General features: G+C 38.7%; 1 protein-coding gene across 1 annotated transcript in view; it reads left to right on the top strand.

The window, feature by feature from the left end:
- The window catches only part of KAT6B (lysine acetyltransferase 6B), a 110943-nt gene that overhangs the window by 62121 nt on the left and 32529 nt on the right, over positions 1 to 16293 (top strand). Inside the window, 6 exon segments of the mRNA XM_017746330.1 lie at positions 2103 to 2485; positions 3956 to 4077; positions 5469 to 5584; positions 7585 to 7726; positions 10743 to 10904; positions 15794 to 15887. Coding sequence (XP_017601819.1) covers positions 2103 to 2485; positions 3956 to 4077; positions 5469 to 5584; positions 7585 to 7726; positions 10743 to 10904; positions 15794 to 15887 — 1019 coding nt within the window.

Below are 16293 nucleotides of genomic sequence, written 5' to 3'. Positions count from 1 at the left end.
TGATCCCCCCGGCTACTGCAGAAATTAACCCTGCCCTGACCAGAACCAGGACCAGTTCTAATACAGTACTGCCATCTTACTTCTCTACAGACATGTCTTTGATTTGGGTTCCCACAGTGGATTTAGCAGCAATGTCCCCTCTGACACTAATTCTGCTTCTCGTCCTTCCTCATACATGTAATAGAAAGGTTGGAAATGTTGTGAGGGTATTACTGTTATGTTTTGCTATTGAGATTCTGAGCTGCAACTTCTAAGGTGAACATCATTCTAAGGGATGTAGAAGTTCTTTTAGCATTAATATTTTCATAAAGGTTTTCTTTGTAGCAAGTGAGCTGCATGAGCATGTTACAGGACTACTTGGGAAGCTCTTTATAAAATAAATATTTACAATACTGCCAGCGCGTTTCCGTTACTTCAATGTCTCATATATATAAAAAGAAAGTACTCTTGGTTTGGAAAAACAGTGGTTAGAGATAGAATAAGAGAAGAGACTCTTCCACATGAAATCCTATTTAAAAGTGATTGTGGAGTATGGAAGACAATAGTGTCAAGCATAAAAAGTGTGTGGTCACATGAAATACAGGAAGGTTAGCCAATGCTGCGTAGTCCCTGTATATAGTACAAAGAAAATCTGTCCAGTGGCACTGGCATAATTTTTGCCTGTTGACCATCTGTAGGAAGCCCTTCACAGGCAAATTACTGTGCAAGATTAACTTAAACCAGGTGTGTGCTGGCCTCTGGCACTGCTGGTGATTACTACATCTGGTACTGAGAATAGGTCTTGTGATAGACTTAGGATTATGATGCCAAAGGATTCAAAAGACTAGGGAGTTTTTGGTTTTGTTGCCCCTTAGGAACTAACCAAATTTAAGGCTGTGTGGGTGGAAAAGGGGCTAATTCTTTAACTGGTGAGCCCTTGGAGGTAGTAAACCAGATGGTAGCCCTAGGCTGTTGAATCTCTAATTAGAAATAACCTGTTGCAATTTACTTCAGTATCTCAATTAAGAAGGTAAAAATCTGTGGAAGAAAACTTTCTGCTGTGAAGTAAATAAGCTAACTTCAAAGAGCAGGATGGAAAAGGGAATGAAAGAAAGCATGTGATACAAATGTGTCTTTCTTTGGTTTTGTAATTTGATCGTGTGTCCTGATAACTATTTCTTTTACTGCAGATACTTTAAAAAGTTCAGTTTCTGTGTGCTAGAATATACTGCTCTTCAGTGTAGTTCCTCTCTTCAGTTATTAGCAACTAGTTAAACCCATAATTCTGCTGTCACAAATGCTGATTTTCGGTATGCCCTTTTTCTTCCTAGCATTTAAATAAGATTCACCACTCTGTTTTTTCCAAACACCTTCCATGTTAGGCCTGATAAGTTCATGGCTTTTCTGCAAAAGCTCTTGGTTGTAGTTTTGCTCCTTCCTTTGCTATTTTTGTTTTTTGCTATTTTTAGGATTTCTAAACAGTCTATTTCTTTGGTTTTGTTGTAATGCTCTTAATAAACCACCTACCTCATTTGGCTTTTAGATCTTTGGTGGTAATTTTTACTGCCACATTTTACATGATCCAACAAGAGTGTGGGGAAAAAAATAGCAGTTTCCTGAAGATTGACTGTATTGCTTTAAAGGATTAATAGACTTTCTCTACAGTTTAAGCAAACACAGTCTGAAGTTAACTGGTTTGATATCATATTAACACTGAAAGCATTCATCTCCTCTGTGTGTACAATAAACTCTATGGTGATGGAGCGGTTGTTGTACAAACATGGTGTAATGATATTTTTTCCAAAGAAGCACACTTTGGCTGTGCCTAGAAGTGTGTGAGAAGGCTGTATACTTGGGAGATCTTGCTTGCCAGCTGCTTCCATTTATATATACTGTGGACTGTCTTTTAAAGATAAGAGGGGAGGGGGAACAAAAAGGAAAAGGGGAAAAAAATAGCTGGATATTATGTCATAGTGTGAAATGTATTTCCAAAGCGTGTATGTCTTTAAATTTCTTTAAAGATTTTTTTAAGTACAGTGGCCAAGGTAACTTGTATAAACGGCAGTACTATTTGGCAGTTAAGATTTTGAATGCTGATTTTTATTTTTCTGATTTTTGCGTAGGTCTGTAACCAGTGATGAAGGATCCGTGAATGCATTCACAGGAAGGGGGTCACCTGGTAGGGGTCAAAAGACTAAAGTCTGTACCACACCTTCATCTGGTCATGCTGCATCTGTGAAGGATTCAAGCAGCAGATTGCCTGTTACAGACCCCACTCGGCCTGGTGCCACCACCAAAATCACCACCACCTCCACCTACATATCTGCCTCTACACTTAAAGTTAACAAGAAAACCAAAGGGCTCATTGATGGCCTTACTAAGTTCTTTACACCATCACCTGATGGTCGCAGATCACGAGGTGAAATAATAGACTTTTCAAAGCACTATCGTCCAAGGAAAAAGGTCTCTCAGAAACAGTCATGCACTTCTCTTGTGTTGGCTACAGGTACCACACAAAAGCTAAAACCTCCACCTTCTTCACTTCTACCCTCAATCCCCATCTCTGGTCAGAGCCCCAGTTCTCAAAAATCCAGCACTTTGACTTCTTCTAACTCTCCCCAAAGTTCTTTCAGTCAGTCAAGCATACCCTCCTTTAGTAGCCTTCCTAGCAGCAGTCAGCTAAAGGGACTCTTTGATGGACTCTCTCATATCTATACCACTCAGGAACAGTCTCGAAAAAAGGGTCACCCAAGCTATGCACCCCACAAGCATTTGTGTAGTAAACCAGAGTTGTCTTCCACACCAACATCTAATAGCTGTTTCTATGGGAAGAAAGAGGTTAGGAGTAGGTTTATTTCTCATGCTTGTGCCTCTGGATGGGGTGTGTCTAGAGAACATGCTTTTAAAGCAATTGCTCACCTCAACAGAACAGCTTTCTTTAAAAAGCACAGGACTCTAGGCAGATTAAAGTATAAAATGACCCCTCAGATGGGGACCCCCTCACCAGGGAAGGGGAGCTTGACAGACGGAAGGATTAAACCTGATCAGGATGATGGTAAGCAAAGGTCAAAGTGCCAACCAAACCTGCATCCCGTCCAAAACCAAAATTCTTATCACATAGGTCTTAGCTATTTCTCTCGTTCTTACTTCACTTTCATACAAAAACAACAAAACCTTGAGCTTTTATCTAATGCTGACTAAATCTCCAAAACATTTTTGGTTGGTTTTTTTTTTTCTGACTAATACCACACCACTTTTTTATTATTTTTTGCATCTGTAGTGACACTAGGAGCCCCAAATGCCTTCATAATGTTGCTTATGGCTGTGTAGTACCGCATGAGTAGCCACTTGTCATGCTACTTCCTTGTTCTTCCCCTGCCGTTTCTGTGGCAGTAGTGCTGTCATCATGATTGTGTGCTATCAGTGCTTATAACGGTGGGCATTTCAATTCATTTGCCTCTGCTCCATTGCTTTTTCATGAACAGTTCCATCGTACTACAGTCTCCACAACACTTGATCTGTACTGCTGTGAGCTACCTTTTTTATAATTACTCTTATTTAAGAAACGTTTGAATGCAGACTTAGCTTAGCATTAATCTTCAAGTTTTAAGGGCTACTTTTTTTCTCTTGTGTTTATTTTTACCTTCTAGAGTGTACTAGAATTTATCGAGTGGCATAGTTCTAGCAATAGAATATATTCCATTTCATGAGGTTCAAAACTAATTTAGTAGAACTGGACTACAAAGGCTTATACAGACAGACAAGTACCAAAAAATAGCTCATGCAGCAGAAAACTACAAAACAAGAAGGGGGGGTGAAGGTTTCACTTCTGTTGCTTAGTAATCCCAAATTTGGTTAAAATGGGGAGCCAAGCCATATCAGCCATAGTTGCAATCCTATTTAGTAGTATCACTTTGGTAAGGCACATGTAACCTTCATGTCTGTGAATAAACTTTTTGCTGGTTTTAAATAACAGATACTGAAATCAAACTAAGCATCAAACAAGAAAATACGGATGTATTTCTGTTGGGAAGCAAGGACACTGTTACACAGGAGGATTTGGAAGTATTTAAGCAGGCCCGAGAACTTTCCCTGGAGGTAAGAATCATGTTGCATGAAGTGTAGGTATTTCTGTAAATAAAAACTCAGTTAATTTTCAGTCTATTCATCTTCATTTCTAATATATTCCTTTTTATCTAATGCTTCATGCTTGCTGTGAATTTTATTTGGGAGACACTGTATATACAGACAGGAGACAAGGCATCATGCTGGAATGGGTCAGATGATAAGTGACACTTAAGATAGATTTTGAAAGATATACTTGAGCATTTTGTATATAGGACTACAGGATTAAACATAGAGTTTAAAAGTAGCTGACATCCTGGTCAGCACTGAGAGGATATTGGTCAGTAAGGATGTGCCTAATGATTTTCCGCTGCAAATAAAGCAGATGCTCTGAAAAGCTAAGTCTGTCCCAGAAAATACTGCTTGGTAGAAAACTGGGCTTAGTGAGTTCATAAATTTGTTTTACCCAATTACTTACCACACTTTGAGTTTAAATACTGTAGATTTTTTCTAGCAGTGATAATATTTGAGCTGAATCAGACTAGTGAACCAGACTTCCACTTTTCTATGTCCATGAAATGAACAACCAGTGTCTTTGAGAACCTGGCTCAGAAGGTAGATGAATGTAATGTTTCAATTGCTGCTTTCTTAAAGTGGCATGATAAATGGCTGAGTGTTGTCTTCTCAGTAATGGAAGTCACTTAATTTTTTTTCAGGTTTAGTGTACAAGAACTGACATTACCTGCTGCGTGGGTCAACACAGTGATTTTTTTCAGATTTCATTCCTAGTGTGTTAAGCAGCAGACTCAAATTGAGTTTAAAGATTCAGTTTCATTATTAGCTCATACTTCTATTTGCTCATGGAAAGAGTTCCCACCTCTTGCTTTCTTTATCTTTCATATGCAGTCCCCAAAAATGTTAGGTGGTAAGGTTTCTAAAATTTGACATTGAAATTGCTTGTTTTTCCTCACCTTTCTTACTCTTTTATATTTTGCCAGCCCTTTAGAGTCTTACAGTCATTTTCTGATCAGCTGAAATGCAGTATTATAGTTGAAATTAGTGTGTTAGTATATTCTTGACTCTTTGAGGTAAATTCCAGTTACTCTAGAAGGGTTGTGCTGATACCTTTTCTGTCACTGTTTTGATAAAAAGACAGCTTTGAGTTTGCACCAGCACTATAGAGACGTCATTAGATGCTGTGGGAGAAGAGAACTTGAGGCTGTTGTGCCTCTTATTTGGCTGGGCTTTTGCTGTTTGTATTTGCTGTTTGCAAACTCTGTCCTCTGTCAAGGTTTAAAGAGCTTAAGCATCTGATTTGGATACTTCAGGTTTCTCATGGTTTCAGTGGGTGGAATTGGTTATATAAAGCTAAAGTTTCTTTTACTTTTCTATAACTAATACTTTTTTTTTATTGCACCTGACAGAAAATTGGGTGTAAAAACACTGGTGAAACAAGTGGGCGATACCCTTCAGTGATTGAGTTTGGAAAATACGAGATCCAGACCTGGTACTCTTCACCTTACCCACAGGAATATGCAAGGTAGCAAGTTGTCAAGATTGCCATACATGGTTGGAATTTTTTCTGATGTGAAAATTACAACTTATTTTTTACTCTTTTGTAACTGTTTATAATTTAAAGCCTTTAAAAGCAAATATGCTTTTGTAATTATAACTGTGAGAACAAGGATTTGTCTTTCATTCTAGCTAGTTCTAAATCAAAGATGCAATAAAAAGACTAATTTTTTCCTAGTCCTGTATAAATGGGTGTGGTTTTGTTCAAGGTTTTTGTTTTTTTTTTTTGTTTTGTTGCTTTTGTTTTCATTTATTTGTTTGGTTTTGTCTGGGGATTTTTTTTGGTTTGTTGTTTTTTGGGGGTCTTTTCCTTAGACTGTTGCAATGAGGTATGTCCACCTTCTGGCCCTTTAGACAAATTAATCTTGTTTGTGATCCAGCATTTATTAATCTCCTTTTTTCTAAGGACCAGGGGAGATGTCATGTTAAATAAATAAAGTCAAAGTGGGCAAGTTGTGGCAACAGCATCTCATTTCTGGCCATCTTTGCAAGGGTGCACCTTGGAGTCAGGCAGAGCAGATCTCTGCAGAGTTTTGTGTGTGCTGAAAATAAATGTTTCATTAATCCATTGGCTGTATGGCACATTGGAAGATATTCAGAACTGTATGTTTGTCAAGCTCTACTAGTATAGCAAGCAATGTGATCTGTTGCAAAATGCTGTTGCACAGTGTTACTCTAAACTGCTTTTTTTTGTGTGGTGGGAATGAGGAAAATGTCATGTATTGATAATATATAAATCAAGGGCTAAAAAAGTGTGGAGAGCATTTCCACTTCCTATTATTACCACTGTTTTTATAGTGTTAATTTTTTATTTCAGTTTTACTTTTTATTCCCTCAATTTATATCATATTGTAAAAGAGTGAGTTACCTATTCCATCAAGTAAATTAATCCCAGATAGAAGCATAATGATGGATAATTGTTAGTATGAGGCTAGAGTGGGATGACACTGTAGGAGGTACTGTGGCTCTCAGCTGAGTGTGGTGGGATTACATCATTGAACAAATAGTTCAAACTACTTTTTATGTTGTTGATGAACTTCTTTAGGATACTGGAGTAGTGCAAACCATGGCTATAATCCCAGGATGCGCTAGTAACTTCAGAGCAGATAAAGATTGTCCTCTGCTCTAAAACTTTGCAGACTAATTAGTTTCTAGAGCAGTCTTCCACTGCTTCAGTAATTCAAAAATGAAGGTAAGTAGCCATAAAAATTACCAAAGGGAGCAGTTTATGATGGTATGTAGGACATGGGGCATGTGGGTTACTTGTATGTAGTGTGAACTGGATCCTCCCCAGAGAAGTGCACTCGTCTGCGTTGCCTGTGTTGTGGAGATGTGTGGAAGGGAGATGTTGTGCCTGTAGGTGAACTCTTTGGGTTGCCTTCTGTAGTAAAGTGATCGTTTAGGTGGAGCTGAGGGGGTACAATCCTACTACGGTTTGCTATCTTGCCCAAGTATTTCAAATGACAGTGGGAAGAAAAGCCATCTCCTAGCCTTCCCCAGATGCAAAATAAGGAAAATTAAAGGGAAGGAGATCCCTTGTATTCTGCTTTGTGCTTCCTTTATCTTTACTTGGAACAAGAAAGGTGAAATTTGAAGTATTATTCCAGTGTGCTTACTTGGATGGAGTCCACAGCAAAAGCTTAGGTGGAGTGTGGGAAGGGGGAAGTAACTGAGATCTATCAGAGGCTGGATAACAAACTAACTGACAACAGCACAACTCTACTGAATTAGGTTTGCTGTGATTGATTGATCGAATCTGATCTTTTCTTATTTTCCTTTTCTGATGACTAGTGTGTGAGAATGTTTGATCATTCACTCTATTGTTGTATTTATTTATTTAGTTATGCTTTAGTAGCATTTATGTATGGTACCTTACATTTGAATGGGAAGGGCTTTTCATTTGTGGTAACTTTGTTTACAGAATGTAACAAAGTTTTTGTATAAAATATCTTCTTGATTTTCCTACAGATTACCAAAGCTTTACCTGTGTGAATTCTGTCTTAAATACATGAAAAGTAAAAACATTTTGTTAAGGCACTCAGAGAAATGTGGCTTTTTCCCCCCCCCAGCCAATGAAATCTACAGAAGAAATGACCTTTCAGTATTTGAGGTGGGTATAACAAAAGTATAAGCTTTTTGAAAGTAACCCGTTTGTAGATGTCACAGACCAGCTGTAGAACTAGTGAAAACTTTAAAATGATTAAATATTTCCTTGGAGGTTCTTCTTACACTGCAAAACCAAGTTGAGATTCTGCTTATACTGCAAAAACAGATCCATCTTACCTATTCAGTTCTACCCTGCCGTATTCTTTCATGATTTGTACTTGTACTTCATGCATTAGCCAACCTCTTTAAGATACTTCACTAGCATGAATCCTAGGCCTTCCTTTGCAGTTCTCATCTTTGATTGGTTTGCCTTTCCCTTCTCAGCAAGAGTACCTCTTGCCACCCATTCATTGCTGGCTGTTTGAGTGTCCTGGGTAAAGGGAGAAGGCTAATCATAATGTAGGTGCTCCCAAAGTAAAAAACCAAGTAATGCAGCTTCTTGTGTGTTCTAGAATCATGCATGTAGCTCCTAAGTGCTTTTGCCTTCCATTTGGATGTTTGAGAAACTTGTCCTGAAATACAAAAAATCCCACAACCTCAACTTTGGATTTATTAATCTATGTTGTTCTTCTGGGAGATGACTTCTTTTAAGTGTGAGGTTTTAAGTCCTGGACAAGAGAGTTCTGTGTTTCAAACAGCATACCTGCAGTTATTAAAACTATGCCTTGACTTTCACATTGCAGTTTCTCAAGCGTTCTTACAGGTAGTAATAACAGAAAAGACTGCTGGGGTTACCAGGACTTCTTTTCTCAACAGTGGTATTTAGATGCATATATTGATAATTTCTCTTTAATTGCAAATAACAGATTCTTATTCAAACTTATTGTCAAACTGTATTAATGTCTGTTGTGCTTGGTCATTGCCATTATCTATTTAAACAACAGATGCAGTCTTGAAGTCCTTTTATAAGTTAGAACAAGATCTTTGTATTTGGTTTGTTTGGTTGTGTTTGTGCTGTTAAAAAAATAGCTATTTGCATCAAGGGTGCTTCCTTCCTGACTTGAGCAGTTTTTATAAATATCATATACCTGCCAGCAAAAGACTTACGTTGTAAATAGACTTACCTCTTTTTCTATCAAGAAGTGAAATTGCCCCAGTCTGTTTAAAATAACTTGATTTTCTCTATTAGCAGGTATTAAGAACTGTGCAGCATGCAATAGGCAAATTGTGCTCTCCCATTTATTTCTATTAATTACTGCCAACATGTGAATGAAAACTTCTTAAAAAAATAAAGTAAAATACAGAGAAATACTGAGAAAGGGGAAGGGAGGGGGATTGCTGCAAAAAACACCTGGAAACCAAAGTACTGTGAAAGCAATGTCCCAACTCTTTCTCCACTGCTTTTATTCCTTTTGTCTGTTTTAGGTGCTTCAGTAAACACTTACGTTAAGCCTTCTGAAATAAATGTGGTTGATTTGGGTCTGTTTATTTCAAAGGTTAATGTCAGTTGTCACTGATTACCACAGAAACTTAGTCATTAGTTGATGTCCTTCTTCATAGATCCTTTCAAGAATTCTGTGCAACCATTTTCTTTTAGGCAGAATGAAGAGTTTGTGGTTTCCCTCATGCTTTGTGTTTTTGAAAGAAATGGAAATAAGTTTGGCATTTTGTGATTTATGTACCTCTGCCCAGAGCATGACTTTGACGGATTTGAGAGCAGACTTTGACATAGCTTACTACTATGCTGTAGCCAAGCAACTTTTGACAGATGCTTCCTTTTGAGCTTGCCGTCCCTCTTTTCCCTCCCCTTCTCACATTTAAAACTGATGAACAAGCTGTGCTTGCCTGAAATTTAAGAAGTTTTTTTTGCATTTCTGTACAAATGTTCTTACTGAAAAAGACAGTTCACATAATTTGCGTTTTCAGGCTTATGGCTTACCCAGTGGAGATTTCTGCTTACTTAATGTTCACATTAAATTTGCACACTTGCTAATAAGTGTGAAAAGTAATAAAAAGCATCTGGACAATGGAGTGCATTGTAAGAGAGCTTGATGTATTTGATAGGCTCTTGAGAGCTGTCTGGAAGTTTATTCTGATGCCTTTATGAGCAGTAGCTATTCATTGAATGTTTTTTCTTCAATCCACTTAATGCAGCTATACTACTGATGTTTCTTTAAAATTCCTAAATGTATCCAAAAGGTTGGGTTTTGCTGAGATTTGTAACTAGGATTCTTACTCAAAACAAATTAGAATAGAAGATGGCTTCTTTTTCTGCACAGTGCCTATCATTTGTCTCTCTCTGAATGAAATACAGCTACTGTCATTATAAAAAAAATCAGTACAAGCAAACCTTTCTAGTAAGAAGATTATTTCAAAAATGTTTTGCCTTTGACTGAGCCTATCAGGAAGTACCTAATTGATATAGGAAATCTGCATTTGTGTCTGGCTTTTCTGTAGCTGTCTGAATCACAGCTTGACTCTTTACACTCATAATATACCTAGACTAATTGTAGTATTTAGCCAGGAAATTTACCTCTCTCACTCAATAGCATTTTAGCCTCGCATGGAAATTTTGTCTTGTCTAATTTATCCAAAACCTTGATGTGATTGATATGTAATTTGCTACTCGTTTATTTGCCTTACACCTTAAGGATTCAACATAATACAGTTCTTTGTTTGGGTATTTTTTAAAAGTTGTTGTACTCCACTGCCTTCTAGCAAAGCAGAGTTTAATGCAGTTTTAACTAGTGCATTTTTCTTATCTGCCAGTCATACTCATTTTCATTTCAGGAATAAAGTGAAAGAGGTAAGTCTATCTTGAACAATTAAGTGAAGTTACTTTGTTTAATAAATCTAGATACTCAGGGGTTGTTAAAAATGCTAAGTAATTAGCACTAACTGGTGATTTCTTATTTAAGGAGAAACTGGGGTATTTCTCTTCTGAACCTTGATGTGTTTGTTTGTTTCTTATAACACACCATACTGTTCACGTTTCCTTCTAGGACATGATTGATTCAATAGGTTGTTTTGTCCTAACATGTTGTGTCTTGAAAATAACTGCATCTGTCTTGCTTTTTTAGGTTGATGGAAATGTGAGCAAAATTTATTGTCAGAATCTTTGTTTGTTAGCTAAGCTCTTTCTGGACCACAAAACCTTGTATTATGATGTTGAACCGTTCCTCTTCTATGTCCTTACAAAAAATGATGAGAAAGGCTGCCATTTAGTTGGATATTTCTCTAAGGTAAAAATTTTAAAAGTGGGTTTATTTAATATTTGTAATTTCCTGCTCTCCTTAATACTTCCACCAACAGCAAAGAAAAATCAGAACTTTGAAAAAAATCCATAAGCATGAAAGCCTCTTTGTAAATCTTAAGTATTATATTTATTGTCTCAAATACACTGTACTTTCTTGCCTCTGACTGATGCAAATTAAGAATGAGTTCAGCCACATGGATTGGGGTGGGTTTTTTCTTGTTTTGGGATTTCTGTTTCTTCATTTGTTTTGTTTCCAGAATTTGTTGTGGTTTCAGTTGAATATTTAGTTCTTTTTCCTTCCCCAACATTTTTGCATTAGTATGGCAAGTCTAACTTGTAAAAGTTGCAGGTACTTGGAATGTTGATGTGTTTTCATGGCTTGACTGCTGGCAGTTCCAGCTGGCTATTTAGATGTAAATGGGCAGTGATGTTGCTCTCTTGTGTGCAGTCTGATCTAATGCAGTTACTTGCTGCTCCAATGTAAGAATGCATTGCCTGACTTCATGGTGGCTGCCTTGTTTAGAGTGGATGTCTCTCAGTTGTAGCTGATTTTGAAGTAATAGATGGCTGCTATTGACAAAAATAATACTTAAGTAGACTGTCTTGACAAAGATGACCAAGAAAAATGGTGAAGTATAGTTAGATGTGCTTGCAACAGGAAAAGCTTCCATTATTGTCTATAATTTGTCCCTAAGGGGTGTGATGGATAGGTACCGTTACTCAGAAATTCGCTAGCTCCTGAAACTAGTATTGCTACCTCCTACTGACTATATATTTCTTTCTTGAATAAGTGATTTGTGGGAAAATAGTAGTTAGAAGAAGTGCAAAAGTCCTGTCAGAGTACCTGGATATGATACAGTAATCTCTTGGATGTCTGACCGCATCCTTCCGAGAGGCTGGCCTTGCTGGAATTAAAGTGAGACATGTAGGCACAATTTACACTGTCTTTAAGGTCAGTCAGAACTTCTCGTGACAAACACGTCAACTTTTATTTAGGCAAGTATTTTCTCCATTTATCTAAGGTGTGGCAGCTTAAGGTGAGTCTCTTGATTTTTGTTCCTTATCATAGAATTGTTAATGTTGGAAAATACCTTTGAGATTGTTGAGTCCAACTGTTACCCCAGCACTGCCATGATTGCCACTAAGCCGTGTTCCCAAGTGCCACATTTACAAGTTTTTTTAACATTTCCAGGGATGGTGATTCTACCACTTCCATGAGCAGCCTTGTCCCAATGCTTCATAAGTGAAGAAATTTTTCCTAACATCCAATCTGAACCTCTCTTGGTGCAACCCAAGGCCATTTCCTCTCAACTGTCACTACTTACCGGGCATAAGAGAAAAGCCCAAGTAGAACATATCCATAGCCTTTCTCTCATCCTCTAAGTGGGTCACTCTGTCATAGAAGGAGGCCAGGTTAGTCAGGCAGCACCTGCCTTCCATAAACCCAAGCTGGCTGGACCTGATTCCCTGGTTGTCCTGCATGTGCCATGTGATGGCAGTCAAAATGGTCTGCTCTGTGACCTTCCCCTGGCACAGAGGTCAGGCTGACAGGCCTGTAGTTTCCCAGATCCTCTCTCTGCCCCTTTTTGTTTGTTTTACAGTTGCTAACCTCCAGTCAACTGGGACCTTTATGGTTAAGCAGGACTGCTGGTAATTGATAGAGTGGCTCAGTGAGCTCTTCCAACACTTCCCTTGGGCCCCATGGACTTGTAGATGTCTTAAGTGGCATGACAGCCACTAAGCATTTTCTTGTGGATCACAGGGGCTTCATCCTGCTCCCTGTTTCTGTCTTCCAGTTCAGGGGGCTGAGTACCCTGAGTACAGCTGGTCTTGCTCTTAAAGACTGAGGTAAAGAAGCCATGAAGTAGCTCAGCCTTTTCCTCATTGTTGTGGTTTAAGTCCAGCTGGAAATTAAGCCCCATGCAGCCGCTTGCCTCTCCCCACCCCCTCTGGTGATAGAGAGAGGCAAAAGGCAGAGATTATGGGTTGAGATAACAATTTACTGGTAATAGAGCAATGAGATAAGAAAATGAACAGTAACAGCAACAATACTAATAACAGTGTATAAAAGAGGGTGATTACCTGCCAAATGCTCACTGCATCAGAGGTGACCTACTGCTCCCCCCATATTTTTTTCTCCCCAAGCCTGAGATAGTGAAAAAAAAGTGGTGGACAATCCTCCAGTCAGAACCAGCACCACTCTGCTGCACTGCTTGCCACCCCCTCCTCTGGAAAAGGACAAAAATGTCTGTGGACCCTCTGTACACCCTCTTTTACCTCCACCTGAAACCATGCCCCCTTCTTGGAAGTGGAGAATTCCTTGCTGCCACCTCCAGCGATTATGTAGGTGGTTTAGAATAACAACAATTTTTTATTGTCTTGTATTGTTGTGGCCAGTTTGCATTCTAGGTGTGCTCTGGCTCTTCTAATATTCTCTCTGCAAAAACTCATGACACCCTTGAAGCCCTCCTGTTGCCTGTGTCTTCTTCCAAAGGTGATAGACTCTCATTTTCCCTGAGCTTGAGACAAAGCTCTCTATTCAACCAGTCTGGTCATCCCTGCATGCTCATCTTGAAGCACATGGGGATGGCCTGCTCCTGTATCTTTTAAAATTTCTTTTTTTAAGCACATCTAGCCTTTGTGTACTCCTTTGCCTTGCAGAACTGCATCTAAGGGACTTTCTCAACCAGCATCCTAAACAGGCCAAAGTCTGCCCTCCGGGAGTCCAGGACAGCAGTTCTGCTGACCCCCCTCGTTGTTTCTTTAAGAAACAGAAACTATCATTTCATGATCACTATGCTCAAGACAACCTCCAGTCATCACATCACCCCCTAGTCCTTTGTTCACAAGCAGCAGGTCCAGTTGTGTACCTGCCCTGCTTGGCTCACTCACCAGCTGTATCAGGAAGTTATATTCCACACACTCCAGGAACTTCCTAGTAGTCTTCCTCTCTGCTGTGCTGTATTTCCAGCAGAAATCTGGTAAATTGAAGTCCCCCTCAAGAACAAGGGGCTAGTGATCATGAGACTAGCCCCAGCTACTTGTAGAATAATTCATCTGCCTCTTCATCGTGGTTGGTTGGTCTATTACAGGCTCTCACCAGGATATCTGCCCTGTCGCACTTCCTTCTGATTCTTGCTCAGAAACACTCAACCCCTCCATCACTGTGATTAAGTTTCAGACAGTCAAGACAGTACCTAACATACAAAGCTACCTCACTGCCTCTTCTTCCTCACCTATCCCTTCTGAAGGGTTTATAGCCATCCATTTCAGCACTCCAGTTATGTGAGTCATCCCACCATGGCTCTGTGATGGCAACTGTGTCATAGTTTTCCTGCTGCATGATGGCTTTCATTTACTCCTGTTTGCTGGCCATGCTGTGTGCATTGGTGTAGGTGCACCTGAGCTGAGCTATTCAATCCTGCTGCCTTTTTGGGGGGAGCAGCTCTAATTCCTGTGTGACCATTCTAGGTGTTTCCATGGTTTCTAACACATCAATAACCCTTGTATCCTTGCTGCCACATGGATCTCCATGTCCTACCTTTACTGAGGTGGCAGAGTGAAGGATTTCACTAGCACACCATCCCTCAAACAATGGATACGTTTTCTTCCTCCACTTTACTCCTGTTGCTTTTGGCCAGTCTGTGTGGATCACAATGGGATCTGATGATCACAAATGTTATCACCACCAAAACTTAGGGAAAAATCTTCATCTCAAATTATTGCATGTCATCTTTCCATGTCTCCCCCTCCTTTTTTTTTGAAAGAATGTGTGTGTTTGCTTATGCTGGCAGAAATGCTCTGGCTTATCTTACCTGGTTATGAATGTGTTGCCAGGATGTGGACTTCTTACTAGCATTAATCTTGAGAGTGTGGGAAGCCTGTACAGAGAAAATACTTAACCATACTGTAGAAACTAAGAAACCTTGTGAAATATGGCTTGGGTATCTGATGGAATATTTGGGAATGAAGGTACTGGCATGTGATCCTGTCATGTCATCACTGGTCTAGTGTCATTTTGTGTGGAGGCTGAAATGATAGCTGGTGTCTTAAACTGTATGTGTGTTTACCACAACTCCTTGTCAGTTATACTGACCTTGATATTTCTGGTTGCTTTGGTCCCTCAAAACTGCTTATTGCTGATTTTTGGGGTGTAATCTTTTAAAGGTAACAAAGCTGTTCCTTCTTATCAATAAATTGGAAAGATCCTATAAACTTCTATATTTAGAACAGGTTCCTAATCTTAGCTTCTGTTGTCTTAAACAATCAGTGTAATATTTGCCTCCATTGCTTGTATGACTTCATTCTGTCTGAAGGCTTTTGTTTCTGAGCTTTCTGCCTTGATTTGGGTTCAGGTTATAAGCATCTAGCTTTGAAAATGTTAGTATGCTTCAAGTATAACTTCTTAGTTCTGCACATATGGGGTTCCCCTCACTCTGACCACATAGTCAGAGAAGACAAAGATGAAAACCTGCAGGCACTTAGTGTAGCAATTATAGAAAATAAAACTTCACCATGTGTATGGCTATTGTATTCCACGTTTATATCCTTGAGAGAATGGTCAGTGAAGCATGAAAATATTTCCCTCTTCTTACTGTCTTCCTCCTTTACAGCATTTAAACTTTATTATGCTGTTCAGACAATGTATTTAATTTTTAAGATGCCAAGTGGTTAACTAATTTAAAAATATTCTGAAGGGTATGTTTGATACTTCTTTCTTAAAATTAGGTATTAACATGGAATTATTTGACTTTGGTACTGAACCCATACATCTGTTCACCTTATTGGGATATTTTACAAGGACAGTAGCAGGTGCAGGCAGTTGCCCACTTCAGCAGTGCTTTGACATACTTGATCTGTTTCTCCTTCCCACAGGAAAAGCTTTGCCAGCAGAAGTACAATGTCTCCTGCATAATGATCATGCCCCAATACCAAAGGCAAGGATTTGGAAGGTTTCTCATTGATTTCAGTAAGTGAAATGTTTTATTTACACTTGTGATCCAAGGAGCTGATGACTGTTATATGAAAATGTAACATATGAAACTTTATTTAACTCACTTTGTTGTTTTTATCAATAGATAATGGGATTTCTGTTTATATTTACATAGAATAGAAAAGCTCCCTGAAGTGAAAAACTTAGTGCTGCTCTGTTATTGTACTCGAGGAAATTGAGAATGGATCTCTCGGCAGTAATACTAGCTTACAAAGCTATTACCCTGAATGAATTGTCTAAATTGCTTTCCATTTTGCTTTGCTCATTAGTATAAGAGGAGGCAATTATTTGTGATTATAACTAAGAAGGTGTTAGTCCAAGGCATTCTCTCCATTCTAATATTTCTAGCTTGTATCTTCTTTTAGCTAAAAAAAAAAAAAAA

The sequence above is a fragment of the Corvus brachyrhynchos genome, unplaced genomic scaffold (assembly GCF_000691975.1).
Source record: "Corvus brachyrhynchos isolate BGI_N302 unplaced genomic scaffold, ASM69197v1 scaffold279, whole genome shotgun sequence".
Lineage (NCBI taxonomy): Eukaryota > Metazoa > Chordata > Aves > Passeriformes > Corvidae > Corvus > Corvus brachyrhynchos.
The sequence above is the reverse complement of the archived record's forward strand: the minus strand, read 5'-3'. Positions and strand labels throughout refer to the sequence as shown.